This window comes from Polyodon spathula, chromosome 5, assembly GCF_017654505.1.
Source record: "Polyodon spathula isolate WHYD16114869_AA chromosome 5, ASM1765450v1, whole genome shotgun sequence".
Taxonomy (NCBI): domain Eukaryota; kingdom Metazoa; phylum Chordata; class Actinopteri; order Acipenseriformes; family Polyodontidae; genus Polyodon; species Polyodon spathula.
In genome coordinates this window covers 20,703,154-20,719,031 of record NC_054538.1, presented here as the reverse complement: position 1 = coordinate 20,719,031, position 15,878 = coordinate 20,703,154, and the positions used below count along the sequence as shown (strand labels likewise).

At 37.0% G+C, this 15,878-nt stretch overlaps 1 protein-coding gene across 5 annotated transcripts in view; it reads right to left on the bottom strand.

The window, feature by feature from the left end:
• LOC121315702 (spectrin beta chain, non-erythrocytic 1-like) overlaps positions 1–14,769 on the bottom strand; it is a 61,347-nt gene extending 46,578 nt beyond the window's left edge. For all 5 annotated transcript variants that reach the window (XM_041250030.1, XM_041250033.1, XM_041250031.1 and 2 more), the window contains exons 1-2: positions 14,194–14,769; positions 6,125–6,232 (exon numbers count right to left, since the gene is read on the bottom strand). In XM_041250030.1, coding sequence (XP_041105964.1) covers positions 6,125–6,232; positions 14,194–14,688 — 603 coding nt within the window. In that variant the 5' untranslated portion in view covers positions 14,689–14,769. The remainder of the gene's footprint in view (positions 1–6,124; positions 6,233–14,193) is intronic.
• Between the last annotated feature and the right edge of the window lie 1,109 nt (positions 14,770–15,878).

Sequence of the window (15,878 nt, the reverse complement as noted above, 5' to 3'; positions counted from 1 at the left end):
CAAAACCAAAGTTCAGAGTCACGTATTCTATTTATCCTTATCAAAAAGAAGAAAAAAAAAGTTTTTGGTTTGTTTTTTCAACAAGCTTTTTCTGCATAAACTGTGGCATTTAAAACCATGTATATTTCTGTAATTGATTTACAGATTGAAAGAGATGCAAGGCTTGTGTTCAGGTAGCTAGTGTTTCACAAACTGGCCCTTGATTTCTGAAAAAAACATGCTGTACCCTGACACGTTGGATAAAGATATTTCCAAGACATGTTACATCTTTTTTAAAAAATAATAATAATAATTAAAGTCTCAATTATTTGTTAAAAAAAAAAAAACACAACTTGGTAAATTTCTTGAGGTAAAATCTTATTTTACCCATCACCACTGGTTTGCGCTTGGTCAACAAACGGATCTCTTCAGCAAGCACACTGGCTGATCTCATGTTTTTCCACCCTGCAGCCAAGTATCCCTATTTCTGCATGCAGTATGTAATCCAGATTCAAAATTCATGCTGACGCTGTGTCTCTAGGCTCATTTGAGTGGTGATTTAGTCTTGGTACACATGGAGTACACTTTTTCCTGGTATAAATGCTGCTAAAATGGCTTTAGCTACACAAGCAAATATATATTTTACAGTCTTTTTTTTTATTATATGTGAGGTGGTCGCACCACATCTTCATTAGATCAAAGCTTGATTTGTGTCATTTTGACTCTTAATAGCCCAAAACCACAATAGAAAAACTAAACAACTTTTTTCCCCCTCGTGTGTGTGTGTGCAGGATCTAAAATAATTGGTCATTTAGGCTTGGCGGCCATAAGGATGACATCACTTCCTAAATTCCAAGAGACCATTATCATATGTACAGCTGGCTGTAACTGAACACACACAGTTTAGAAAGTGATTCATGATAAAATTAAAACGTTTCTGCTGTCGAAAGGTGCAGTGGGCCTTTTTGTGATTCTGCAGGAAAATCCTTAATTAAAAAAGTAGACTTTATCATAATTTTTAAATGGTATCACTTGAGGAAAAAAAAAAACTAACAGGAAAACAAGCACATTGGCTTGTCTTAGAATGCTTAAACTACTAAAAACTAGTGAACAATTTAAAGACATTGAAAAAATATATATAATTAAAAAGCATTGACAATGATTGAGCTAAACTTAAAGGACAGCAATCGTACCTAACAAAATGGTTACATAGGCAAACAGGTGGTATCCGCTACTACACTAGTAGTGGCCAGACCAAATCAAACTCCGATCGCTCTTGCGAAAGAGTGCTTATGCAATAATATCGCTAGTTTCCATATCGCATTTTCTTTATCCCCAAACCATATTATTATTATTATTATTATTACTTCTGTTTTGAGGGGGCTGCTTGGCATGCTGATATGGTGTAACCGAAATAAAATGTGTTCTCCCTTGTACTGGAACGGTGGGCTTGTTCTTACATGCTGAGAATTTGGGCTTCAAGTATTATTTCTATGTAGGTCTATATGTTGAAGTACTTTACGAGAGTAACCAAATGTTAAAAACTAAAAGTTAATATCTTTAAAGTGGTTAAAACATTCATATGTTCTTTATTAGTATTCTATTTTTTCCATGTGTGGTTATTGACACGTGAAGTGGCGATGTGTGTGCACCTCTGGGAGAACAGCTCGAGAGGATCCGGTTTTTGGTTGAAAATAACGGCCACATTCATGGGGCGAGTTGTTTTTTTTTTGTTTTTTTTTAACTCGAGACATTTACATGAGAAATGTGTAAAATGCTTTTTTGGGGTTTCCGTTGACTCAGTTTATTTCACTCGAGTAAACCAGGCTTTTCACCCGACGCCATGCAAATGAATGGGAAAGGTGGGGGTTGATATGTAAAATTAGCTATGCGTAAAGTACTCGTGCTGTTTTTAAGATTGCTAGTGAAATTTTGTGAAAATGTGGTTTCCATCCGCAGAGAACTTGTACCCCAGTGAATCTAACCTGCTGTAATAAAGCAAAATACCTTGTGCCTGGCTGGTTAATAATGTGTTTTACTGCGCTTGCCCAAATTGTTTTTAAAATGTCATTAGTGGGATGTCATGTTGATAGCAGTGAATACTATTTCAACTATAATTTATCGTACGACTCATTAATTAAAAATGAACTTGGAGGTATAAAATGAAACTGACCAACAAGTATTGCAGATCACCATGGCTGAAAACTGGCAGAGATGTGTTTATATATATATATATATATATATATATATATATATATATATATATATATATATATATACCCCTTTCATTCAGGCAATACAGCATATAGGATCAGGTGATGCTGCATACACTACCCTGGCTTAGAAGCCCTACCTGTCCAGATGGCTGACAGCTGCTGAGGAAGCATTCAACACCACTCTTGGGCAAATACAGGTAGTGGGCACTTGCAAGGGAGGTGGCAGATACTGATGAAATGGACTGAAGTGCATTAATTCGTTCCCAAAACTGCCACTGCCTGCTGTCTCCTGCACAAACTCTTGTCAACAATAAAATGAGGTGTTCAGGAATCAGTGGCTGCCTGTGAGACAGAAGGGGAAGGTCACAGTCTCACGAGAAAAAAAAAAAGGAGGCACTGCCTTTCACAAGCCCAAAACAAGCGCAACCCATGTTAGAGTGGGTGTTTATGCAAATTACAACCTGTGTCTCTATAAAAAAAAACAAGCCCAATTCCGCTTATTATAAGCAGGCTTGGCAATTCTGAAGGTTATCTCAGCCTCCAGTCTCAATAGACAGCAGCGATCTCAGGAGGGTTGTGCTGTCAGAGATTCTCTCCTTTCTTAAGTTGTGTTGGATTTACTGTTGTATTAAATATTAATGATGCAAATAAATAAAACACAATCAGTACTTTCATTTGTAATTTTATTTGGTCATTTCTGAGAGGGCATCAACAACTTGTTGGATGTTTGTTGTGCTGTTTTGGGCGATCGATCTGGCTCATGACATCCAGTTATATTTATTAAAGTGGAGGGCAGACATGCCTTGTTTTTGTACATAGTTGGGATCAAAAAAAGGATGAGAATTAATTCATTTAGACATTTATGCAGCTCACTTGCTCTTCGTGTTTAACTTTAGCGTAGTTTTTACAGCAAGGGTATTCTCAAACATCTGCTTTAATACTATAACAAGGGCATAACGCAGTTCATAGTGGTTTTATACTGTAAACCCACAAGAGATATACAACATGACAGACCAGACACAGCAAAAAACTATAAAAAAAAAAACAGTCTGCATTATCATTAAGGTGAACTACACCAATGCTAACCATAAAATCACTCATCAGTCACTTGTTTCTACAGTCTTGGAATCCACAATAACAACTGACCTGCTCCCTTGCAATATTTATAGTTAAGGATAAACACGCTCATTAACATTTACATGTGAATGCGAAACTGGGTGTGGATTTTTCTGTGTGTTTTGTCATTTACACGAGTAAATGAGATTTACCCTATCCCCCTCTTTGGCCGTTTTTTTCGGCCACAAACCTGATTTACACGAGTAATTCTCCCAAACGTGCACGCGCATCGCCATTTCACGTATAAATTGACCCGCATGGAAACCCTATGATTGAGGGATCGGGTTAATCTCATTTACTCATGAGCATGACGTAAAACATGGGAATCCACGCCCATTTTCACATGGAAACCCACATTCACGTGAAAACGGCCACTGCTCTCAATCCAGACAGCCTTGGGAGCATACGTGGATGGTGTCTGGCACAGATCTCTATAATCCTACGTCTCCGCTGGTTTTCAGCCATGGTGATCTGCAATAGCTGGGTTGGAAAGTTTCATTATATACCTCTGGGTTAATTATCTTCCTTTTCCTTTAATTAATAAGTTGTGTGATAAATTAGTTTAAATATTATTCATGACTAACGATATGCCATCCCACCAATAGACATTTGAAAAACAATTTGGGCAAGAGCAGTAAAACACATTATTGAACATCCAGACGCAAGGCATTTACAGATCACAGCTTAAGGTTTCACTCAAACAAGATGTCACCTGACAGCCATGGATTTCCAGGTGAGATTCTCTCGTGTACCTGTTCTCTGTGCACGGAAACCACATTTTCCTGAGCTGTCTGTGGAAACTTCAGGAGAACTCTACGTGTGGCTAATTTGCATATCGACCTCATCCTTTCCCTTAATTTTCAATGGCGTCAGATGAAAAGAGGGTCTTCGAGTAAAATAAACTCAGCCAATGGAAACCCAAAATTTATAGGGTCTTTTTTCATTTGGCTCGAGCACAATGTCTCGAGAAAAATTAGAACACACATGGAAACTCCCCCATTGTTATGCGATTGTCAGTCAAATTAAAACCAATTAAAACCAACACTACTGTACCGCTCCAGTTTACTGTTTCGATTTAAATTATACTTCTGCTACTCAGACTCTACTGGGATGTTGTGCCTGTTGCCTGATTACTTGCTGACAGTTTGAAAAAGTTTATAAATCTGTCTTTAATGGACAATGCTGTGGGATACTGTGGAAGAATAAACAATGCATCTTCATGAATAACACACAATGCAATACTACACTTTAAGAAAACTGATTTAAAACAACTGGGTAAATGCCAGTCATGCTGCCTGGTGTCTCGGGAACATCTTTTGTCCTCATCATTTGTGGTATAAAAACTGATGGAACACAAGATTCCAGGACAGAAACCTCTATTTAGAGTGTAGTAAACTAGGTTATTATGTACAGTATACTCAAGAACAACAGTGATCCAGGATGAGTTTCTATGTGTGTCTGCATAACTGTCAGCAAATGTTTAAACAGAGGATCAAAATGAAGATACCAAACTAGTGATTTTCCTATTTTTGTAAAAGAATGATGAGAATGTAAAAAAGGTGTCATTTTCTGTACTAAAGGACTCTGTTCACAAAACTTAAAACTTTTTAAAATTATTATTATTCATTATTTTTTAAAGCTATATTGATCATCTTAGATTAAATTGTTTTTGAAAAATGAGAATAAACTAAACAGCTCTCTCTAAAACAGTTGAAATAGGTTCAATGAACTAACGACCTAATTAAATTAATAAAAACTGTTCATAAAACAGTTATGGTTTCATGAGTGCTGTCTCATGCTTTATTTATATGTGAGGCCGACAACGCCAAGGCAGCCCTGCGACATGTAAAAAGCTATAGATAGTACAAGTTATGTTGATACAAGTTAGTTGATTAAGTTCCACTAGGCATTTATGTTAATATAATAAAAAAAAATGCATACATTTTATTGACGTAAACTGTGCATAAGAGGACTCATGCTGCCGAGAAACTACAAAGCAAATGACAAGGTATGATAAAGGTACCTTAACTGCCTAACTTTGCATAATTAAAGTAAATAAAACAAACAGAACAGATGCTTTTAGCAGAACGATAAGGGTACTTGTCACAAAGACGGCTGGAGTGGGTGACTTCAGACCAGAAACAGGAAATAAAGAACAAGAGATGTGAAGTTTGGAGGAGCTGAGCGAATGGTTTCGCTCAGCATTTAATGAATAAACAGAACAGAAAATAAAAAGGTTGTAACAAACAAAAACACAGGACACGGCACTCTTCGCCAAAACAAAAAGACAAACAAAACAGACTATGCAGACAAAACACGGTGAGCTTCTTTAACTTTATTATTAGTTTTATTTTCTTTACCTCCGTCTCCAATCCTGTTCTCCACTCACCGAACACACAACCCAGAGTGAGTGAAAACATGCAACTTTTATGCAGCTGTACCGAGACTTGATTAGCAATCAATCATTCAATTGGAGTCGCGGTACAACTGCATGTGAATTAATAAAGTGCAATTCCCTGTGCTCACATATTTTTACATTTTACTTGCACGTGAAGCGCTGTGCAATCCTCGTGCCTAAATACAAATATACATTTTTAAACACTCATGTTACACAGACCTGTTTATATCCTGTGTACCAATGACTATACACCAACATTAACACACAACACAAAATACACACAGAGGCGGACATTTTACCACAGTACTATATAGTGATTAAATATTCAGTGAAAAACATTTGAGGTGTTTGTTGTAAATCTAAAACATAGATTGGGTGAATAATAAAATTTTCAACCATTTAAAAAAACAATTACCAGATGACTGGGGAAGTCTTTGAGCACTGTCGGCCTTGAAAATCCTGCTGCCTCACGGCAGCTATGTGTGTTTTTATATTCTTCTTCCTCCTCTTTCCGGAGTAAAACCTATTAAACAAAAATCAAGAAATGAAAAATAGTTAAAAGACCTGAGGTGCAGCAGCACATGTGCCATCACATCACTGTTGTAAGAGACTGCTAATGAAGAAATTCAGATACAAAATATAACCTATAGCCTGATTCGCATGGGGCAGGTGGTTTAGGAATTTTTATCGAGTGAAATTTAGTCTCGTGCGAACCGTCTATTTCTTTTTATCACAGATAATTTTCTCAGAGGTGCTCTGATTTTTTTACAGGACATCGGGACCTTCTGTAAAATGTCAAACTCATCCTAAAAAGGCATCCTGTGTCTTTTTACTCCTGTGCAAACAGACCATGTCAGTGTGATGTTAGAAAAGATACAGCGTTTCCGGGATATTTACCTCAAAGCAACACCAGACTTTACAATTATTTATTTATTTAGCAGACGCCTTTATCCAAGGCGACTTACAGAGACTAGAGTGTGTGAACTATGCATCACTTACAACAACGTCTCACCTGAAAGACTGAGCACAATGGTTATGGTTAAGAGGTTAAGTGACTTGCTCAAGGTCACACAGCGAGTGAGCCGAGATTTGAACCGGGACTTCCTGGTTACAAGCCCCTTTCCTTTAACCACTGGACCAGTAACCCATAATATAATATAATCACATTGGTACGATCTGTCCCGAGACTCTACATTTCAGTAAAATGCAACGATTGGGGTTCAGGAGGAATATAATTGGAGACTTTAAAAAAATATGCTTTTGAGTGGTGCACTTGAAGGTAGTGGTTATTTACTGGTTCACTGTGTAGACAAATCATGCACAAAAGCTCATCTCTGGCCACAACATCGTAATGCATTTTGAATTTAGCAATTTTTTCTTGATGAAAACTAATCCACGCTTGGGAGTTTACTACTAGACCAACTCTCGGGATGCCTGATTTTTAGTCCTGTGCAAATCATGTTTATGTTAGCAACCAACAAGAACAAACGGCTGGAGGAATGTTTTCAAAAGTTTGTCGATTTTATATTACACATAACACAAGTGACAACTGGCCTTTATATATGAATACGTCGTCGTGTAGGATGTCTCTTATTGTTCATGAGATGTCATCTCGTGCAGTTTGGGCGAGAGGACTGCAAAGCAATTCGACTGGCCTTCCCTGAGATATTTGCTGTACTTGCTTTGTATTATAACAAAACAGGCTGTGACATCTTCCTAAAATATTTTCCATGGCATTTTAAAGTTTATAACGTTCAGTTTACCTCAGTAAACTACAAACTGACATCAAATTAATTACTGCTCCACGACTATGGCTTGCTGTATATTCCGCCCTTGCACACTAATTATTGCAATTCATTGTACACTAGCCTTATGGCAACCACATTGTACCTGAGAGCCTTGGTGTGTATCTCCAGTGATTCCCTTGCTCGCTACACTAGTGTCACAGCAGGCTGGACAACACACATTTGCTAACCCCTTGCTGGGACGAGGAAGCTGAGACCCGGAGGCTGGTGGAAGAAGAAATTGAGCAGCTGGAAGAAGAGACCCTGCAATTGTGGTGGAGAAGCAGTGGAGGGGCAAGACTTATGTCCCTGAAAACCTGCGGGAAGAAGCCGACAGGCGAGTGGGCCACTTCAGGAGAGGCTGAGAAGATCTCGGGAAAAGTGGCAGGGAAGGTGGGGAAAAAGCTGCGGAGAGGAGAGTTTTGCCAGCAGCAGAGTGGCCACCTCAGGAGAGACAGCAAAGACAGCAGCCAGTCAGGCTGCTCCGGAAAAAGAAGTGGCAAGAATGGCACCGGCATGAGTGGGCTACTTCAGGAGTGGTGGCGAAGACGGCAGCCAGGCTGGCTGCCTCGGGAGAAGTGACAAGAACGACGTGGGCATTGAAGGGGGTGACATTGAGTGGAGCCAAGATTTCTGCATCTGCTGGAACCCTGACTCATTCCAGACTGCGGGATTGGCGGACAGGAGCCAGCCTCCATCAACATGCTAATTAGCAGCAAAGTACGCTGGGATTGGGAAATATTGTCGGAGAAACTGTTGTTATTGTTCTTGTGTCTCGTTGTTAGATTGTTGTAAGTGCCTTCATTATTTACTTGGTATTACCTGTCATTGTAGAAACCCTTCCTGTCTTGTTTTGTCGTTGTAAGAATATCACCTTGAGAAGAGGGATAGTGTTCTAGGGTGGGGAAGGGCTGTCTGTCTCTGTGTGTTTGAGTGTGTGGGTGGTGCTAACTTCTTATTAGCTGCCTCAGAAAACCACACTGAACCTATAAACGTTACTAATGCCGGGCTGCGCACTGCCTTTACTGGCGTCTCTCCTCTCACACCAAACAAAGACTTGACTGCCTTAATATAACCTGTAGCTGGGACTTCCACACGTGTATGAAGCCCTGCCATGTAGATACTGTGTATTTATTTGTATTTAAGTTTGGCAGGGATGGGGTAAATTCTATCTCTGCCAAACTTAAATACAATATACACAGTATTTACATGTGCAGGGTCTCAGCCCTGTCACACAGGGCTTAACATCAGCTGGCCACAATTTTTAATGTGCCGGACAAACCCGGGTGGATTATCATATAAAGAGATATGTGTTGAACTCATATGGACTACCGGTATACCGGATCCTCAATAATAATAAATGAGGCAGACTGCACTTGTGGTGCTTCAAGATAAACTAAACCCAGATTTAGAAAGCTGAGCATTATCTGTTGCAGTACCGTCACTTTTCATACACCACTCTAGCATATCTACATATTATTTAAAGATATCTGTAAATCAATTTGAGATATCTTTATTTCATTTTTAGATATCTAATTGATTTACAGATATCGTAAAAAAACATTTTTAGATATCTTAAAAACTGCACAATGCAGATATCTCAAAATGTTTTACAGATATTTTAAAATTGGATTTTAAGATATATCTAAATAATTATTTGGCTTGCCACAGTCCACTAAATGATTATTGAACGATGAATGAATGCCATTTACAGTTGTTTGTCACATACTTAAGTAATAACCGATAATGTTATACAAACAAGAGAACATGTTATGACAAGTTCTTTGGAATTGCCTTATTTTAAGGCCACGTCTGCTCTTGATATTGGCTATGCTGTCAATGGACTGCTCATGACGTTTGCTTTTCCAGATTGCAGCTACTGTTTCATTATTTTGAAAGACTACACGTGTGCTTTACAGTGTATAATATATAATATACTATACAGAGTACAGCCATAACAGTTACTTTTGGAACTCTTCGGCATCCTAGATGATGTAAGATTGCAGATGGCGCGGTGAGGTAGGTAGCTGGGTTTCAAGCAAGAGATTACTGCACCATGTGTTTGTAATTTACCATTGTTTACAATACCTCTGAGGTGGTATGTTAATTGGACCTTTAATGGTATAACCTTTATACTGTTTTGGGGTTCAGATGTTCCGCAGAAGCCTTTCATTCAGTTTTTGAGTTCAGTTTTATACATGTAAATGTGTTACTGTTTAAAAAAAAAAAGAAAATAAATGTAATGCTGTAGTTTTTGATATAATTAGGGCTTCCGTTTTTCGGTTTTTATTAATTGTATTTTTTTCGGTGCTTATTTTTAGCTATTTTCGAGTTTTATGTAAATTGTTTTTTTTCCAGGGCTTTTGATTTTTATATACTGTATGAAATTATTGTTTTCGGTTACTTTCGTTTTTTTCTGTCACAATATGTATAGTAACTTGACAGTACACTTCCATTCTAACTTCTTTCCTTTCTTCCACAAAGAAATCCCTCTATGGTCACAAGCACATTCTTCTGGGGTTTTTGTGTGTTTAGGCATTTTGTTACATTTCGCCACAAGGTGCAATTCTGTTTTAAATTCCAGCAGCGTGTAAATCCTTCCTATTGAACTGGAGTATAGCTTTAAATCTCCTGAGCAAGAACACATTTCTAATTGTAATCTCGTTTTAAATCTCGCAAGCGTGTACAATCCTTCAATAGAAAAGTAGGAATTTGCTGCCGCTCAGTAGTTGGGGTGGGTTTAAAGTATTCAGAGTGAATCAATTCGAGATACAGGTCAGAAAGGAGGGACATTGCCTAAATGATTTTTAATTGTTTTTTTCTTCTTTACAGGGAAATGGGTCAAGTCAGCATGAATTGAGTAACCATTTCCAGTGTTTTTCTGGTGTTTATTGGATATACTGCACACAGATTTCATTATTCTTTGTATGGGGGGTGTTTTATCGATTGATATCGGTTAAAAGCGAAAATCAGAAGCCCTAGTTTTAACACAGAGCAACATCAGTTGAAAAGATTCCCTATTCACACTAACTGCTGTAATGAATGTCCCAACAGCACCCATTGATGACATATAATGCACAGTGTGTGTTGATTGGGCATTATTTAGATAGTGGAAATAATATATCGGCAATATAATTCCCTAGTAAACTATATAATGCAATCCATATCAAGTTTCACAATGTACCAAACTAATTATTTGACAAAATTAATTATAAGTGAAAAAGTAATGTAATGTAGTAATGACAAAACAGAAAAAATATATATTACAATATTTTCTAGGGAAGAAATCTGTTTCTTTCATAATGGAATTCAAAACAGTAGCTCTGCTAGAAATATAGGTCTATAAAATAATAAGAGTACCCTGTAGGTGTCTGGTTTTTACATTCATTCAAAGCTTTTGTCTGTACTCTCCCTTTCATCAAAATAACATTAAAAAAAAAAAAAAAAAAAAAAAAAAAAACCCTTCTAAAATTTGCTGTGAGGAAAAAAAAAAAAAGCACTACAGCTATGGCCAAAATGTTTGCGTCACCTAGAATTTTAGAATTGAGACATAACTATAAGAACAGAATTTTTATTTAAAATCGTGTCAAAGAAACTACAAAATGTCTACTGGAAGCAATAATAGTAGTACAGTATTTCATGTTAGATTTTGAAATGTCACATTAAAAAAAAAGAAGTGTCAATTTTACATTAAGTACATGGAAAACTACAAAGCGGTATGTAATTCAATATGTTAACGTAACATTTATTCAGCAGCTTTCGTTCGACTTTATGAAGCAAAATGTGTTAATTCTATAGGGTGCTGCAAGAAGTACAGAAGTGTATTTGGCAATATATAATTTAGCAATATACATACAAACAGTAGTTCTGTCAGAACCCAGGAAGCAAAATAGAAATAAAAAAATAAGGGTTTTCCAACATCATGTTGAAAGTACAGTTTATAATTTATCATGGGCTCAACAGTAACACATGCAGAGCTCTATATATATATATATATATATATAATTTAGCCATCTACAACATTTTAATCAAAATATTTGATTTTTAATAAGTTTATTTGTTTTACCCCACCCCCATACAAAATCATACTTATCCTGATAAAATAAATACAAACATTTATTTTAATTGAACTAGAAACTTTTTTTTTTTTTTTTTTTTATAAAGGCAGTGAAAAGTTATTAATCAATACATTTTTTGGCATTTAAAATATTTCCACCAGTTGCCATTTAAAGCAAGTTTTTAAGAAAGACCCACACATTTTTTAGGGAGATTTGTTAGAAGATAGACATCTATTTAATCAGATTGATAACTTTGCTATATATTGAATACAATACATAGGATATAATTTCACAAAAACAATAATGTGTACTTGATTTGTCTATAATTTTCCCTTACAGTACAGATAAAATATAGCTATCAAATATCCAGTGTTTAAAACTATCTGTTCTGTAAATAAAGATGGCTTTTCCCTCTTCCCAGTAAAGCATGCAATTGGGTTGTTTTTGTCGCAGTTTTTGTTTGCTATTATAGTGCAGCTAGCCTCGTGTTTTTTATATTCATTATGTAACAAATAACAATGGGAATCAAACATGCTGTGCGTTTAATTAAGGAATACAGAACAAGGACTACACTGTATGTTGTTTGTGTTTAAAAACAGTAATTTGTATTCAAACCTGATTTGTGATGTCTTTAATCAGTCATTTAACACAAGATGGAGTCTTTTTTAATGATATAAATGACTGTAAACAGCACAGCCCTTTAACTCTAGCATGCCCTACTTTAACTAGACTGATGTGAAAGCGTATACCAAGTAGTCCGATATATTATGTTGATGTTAATTCACAGACGTCTCTCAAACTCAAGGGAAACTATGAGAAGAAAAATAAGGGCTAATATTTCAATACAATGTGTTACCCTTTATTAACCTTTTGGACAGCAGTAGGTCATAGTTCAACCAGTACAAAGAACATGAGAAGTTAGTGGGGCTTAATATGAAATCTTTTTAGAAAAGAGACTTTACAATTTACTTGTGAGGAAATTATGATGCTGGTTCTGATCTTACCATTTTTATTTTAATCTTTAAAGTTTCCATGCACAGTTTAAATAAATAAATTGAAACACTAAAAGGAGGTTTTTAAAGATTAGAATAAACACTGTAACTGGTATCAGCCTTTTTATTTTGTTCCATCTGCTAAGAATTGAACTTTGAACCATGAATCTTCTGCTGAAAAAAGTATAATAATAATAATAATATAATAATAATAATAATAATAAAATAGTAATTTTGTAATGTTTCTTGTACTGTACCAGGGATCAGTGTAATACATACTGAATAACCAGTAGCATTTTAAACCCACAGCCAACTTTACTCTGCCCTTGCCCCAACTTTGTAAACTTTTCACACTAACAAGGATAATTTGCACCTTGAGTTATTTAGTACTGCTGCTGCTGAAGTGCGTCATTCCATAGACTTTATAGAGGAATCCTAGACTACTGTTCCTGATTCATTCCATCTTCAATATTTCAGAAGCTTGCCCTGCAGGTATGGGATATGGCTTCTTCTATCTATAGGTATTAACTAACCATGCTGGAGGAATCACTGAATATTTTGTGTTAATACACTGCTGCAATCTTCATTATGTTGTGAAAAGTTTTCTTAAATCATAAAAGCTAACAGATGCAATTACCGCTACCTTGATACTGTACACAGCTTTTAAGTTGCTTCAGATTAATTACGTACTATTAAAGTTAAATCTATTTCGTGTATATGAGGAAATGTTTTGGAATATTGTAAGTCTCTTTAGGGGTCCTTAAAAACTGAAATTACGTTACACTCTATTTTAATAGGAAGCTGTTCAGGTTCCATAGATATCCTACAAAAAAATGCATAACTTCCATTTTTGAGGATAGAGTAGTCATTATTTGAATAAGGCCATAAACATAATGTCACAAGATACAGACCATGAAAGAATGCAGACCCGCACAGAACAGGGAAGTCGAATTCTAGCAAGGTTATGGTCACCTGAAATGGATTTACTGTATGTTATGTAGATTCAAGGGGCATCTGTATCACAGGGAAGAAACTTTAATGCGCAAAGTCTATCCTGTTGGTACTTTTTTAAACAACCAACCAATTAATGTCCCCTATGTTAGGTTGGGTTTACTGCAAGAGAGCTAAACCATAACAAATAGCGCCACCTGTAACCTCATAATAAATTAATATCAGGTTTTTGTGCTGCAGAACGTGTTTTATTTTTCCTTGCAGTAAATGGCTACAAAGCACCATGTTTAATTTAATCTATTAAACACTACAGTTACTTGCATATTCAAACTATTTTTTCCCTGGTTATCACACATGTTCATTACAGCACCAGCTTGCCAGTAAACTATGGTAGCAAGACATTCTGGTAGCATAATATGTGACAGGCTTCAGATTTGGTAGATACAATATAACTAATGCAAAAGTTACTTATCTGTTATGCTTTCAAACACAGAAAAATACTTCAGGGTTAAACATGAGTAAGTAAGACATATTTTATGACACAGACAAAAAATACATTCAGTATACTAAAATAACTACAATTACAAGTATTACAAGTAACAACCAAAAACAATTATAAAGTGTCACCAGATTTGATCAAACACATTAAGCTGTGTAAGGCACTATCAGAATAGGAAAAGCAAAAGGATGAACCTTTACCTTAAACTGGGAGTTTGGTTTATTCTCACAGCTCACTCCAACAATCCTGGGCAGAATGATGGCTGCATTGTTATTGTTGTTTGAGTTCTCTGATTTGGCTGCCATCACATTTGGACAGCGTACTACTGAGTCCACCTTGTCCCCTGTTTTTTCCGTCCAGCTGGAGATGGTGATCTTTTTGATGGAGCGGGAGGATGCTGTTGGGGAGACAGCGTTTCTGTTCAGGTGGTCTTCCTCAGACTTCTCATCCTGACACCTCTCAGCCTGAAGCACCCTAGCGGCCACGGGCGAAAAGTGTGAATCGTCTGGATGGGTCGGAGAGTGGCCCAGGTACAGGGAGACCTGGTCGTTCAAGTTGTGCTGCATTTTACAGTTATCCAAAGAAGAGCTTGGCAAAAAAGTGTCAGCAAATTCTGTGCCTTTTGGCACTGCTGGGACCGAAAGTTTGGTCCCAATAGTGAAAGGTTGAACTTTCCTGACGATACTTTCAGACATGGTTTGTACAGCACCTCCAGTCCAGTCTACAATGTTTTTTTTTTTTTTAAGTCCAAAAAAGTTGCTATTAAAATTTTTTAAAAGAAAAGAAAAGCTTAGACATCTACTTTTTTATTCATGTTTAAGAGACAAAGGACGCAGGAAAGAATAGCCTCTCGCGACTCCTGAGAGCGTATGCGGTCCCAGATACGACGCAGCAGGGAGCCAAGGTGAGAGCCGGCCGTGGAGAGGCTTCTCCTGAGGAACTGAGCAGCAGAGCCTGCTAATTTGCTACTAAGCAGCCTGATAAGCAGGGAGCGGAGCAAGAGGAAAAAGGCTGGCATGCTGCCTGACTGTTCAGTGTAAAAAAAAAAAAAAAAAAAAAAAGAAAGGTTTAGTCCAGAACAGTGAAGTCACCACAGTGTGTTAGAGCATGTGCGGGTGACTGAAGGAAGGGAGGTTGTAAACCCTGGCTGTCAAAACTTCCTTCCCTCTTTACAAAAGAAAAAACGTAGATAACAGCAAAGAACTGAGAGACTAATGCACTCCAGCCTGACCTCCTCAATCAGAAATGTTTTGGGATGAGGTAATTCCTTAAACATAAACAAGTCATGCCAGTTCCAAGCTTTACCTCTTTGTTCCCTCCAGATTTGTTTTTTAATTGCTGGGGGGGAAATAAATAGATAGTAAAAGATGAAGGGGAAAAAAGAGGAGCAATTTGAGACTTGTTCCCTTTTATCTTGTTTGAAGATAGCTGAATTACAACTGGCAATGGCTAATAGTACCTACAAGTGCTTTCATTAAAAAAAAAACCAAAAACATTTAAGCATGTGGTTTTTATAATTATAACCTGTCAGCTAAAAAAAAAAAAAAAAAACACTTTCATACATGCTGTTCTTTTCGCTACCTTTAGATGAAGCTTTTTGAAATTCAAATTGACACAATCCGGTTCTTCAAGCAGAGCAGCTCCTGTTGGAGATGCTTTTCAGCCCTGGCATCTATTCAGCTAAGGATTGCTGAAACACAGTTCTCAAGATTTTCTGGGGACTGAATCAGTGAAGTCCCTTTGCATGTTCCTTTAAATGCAAGCCCCACCACGAAGACAAATGTTCAGTGAAATAGATAGCTTTGACCTCTGGATCCTAGCAGATGAGAACACCTTGAGCTTTGCTCCAACCGTGATGGACATAACAAGTGGTCTGGAGGGGGCA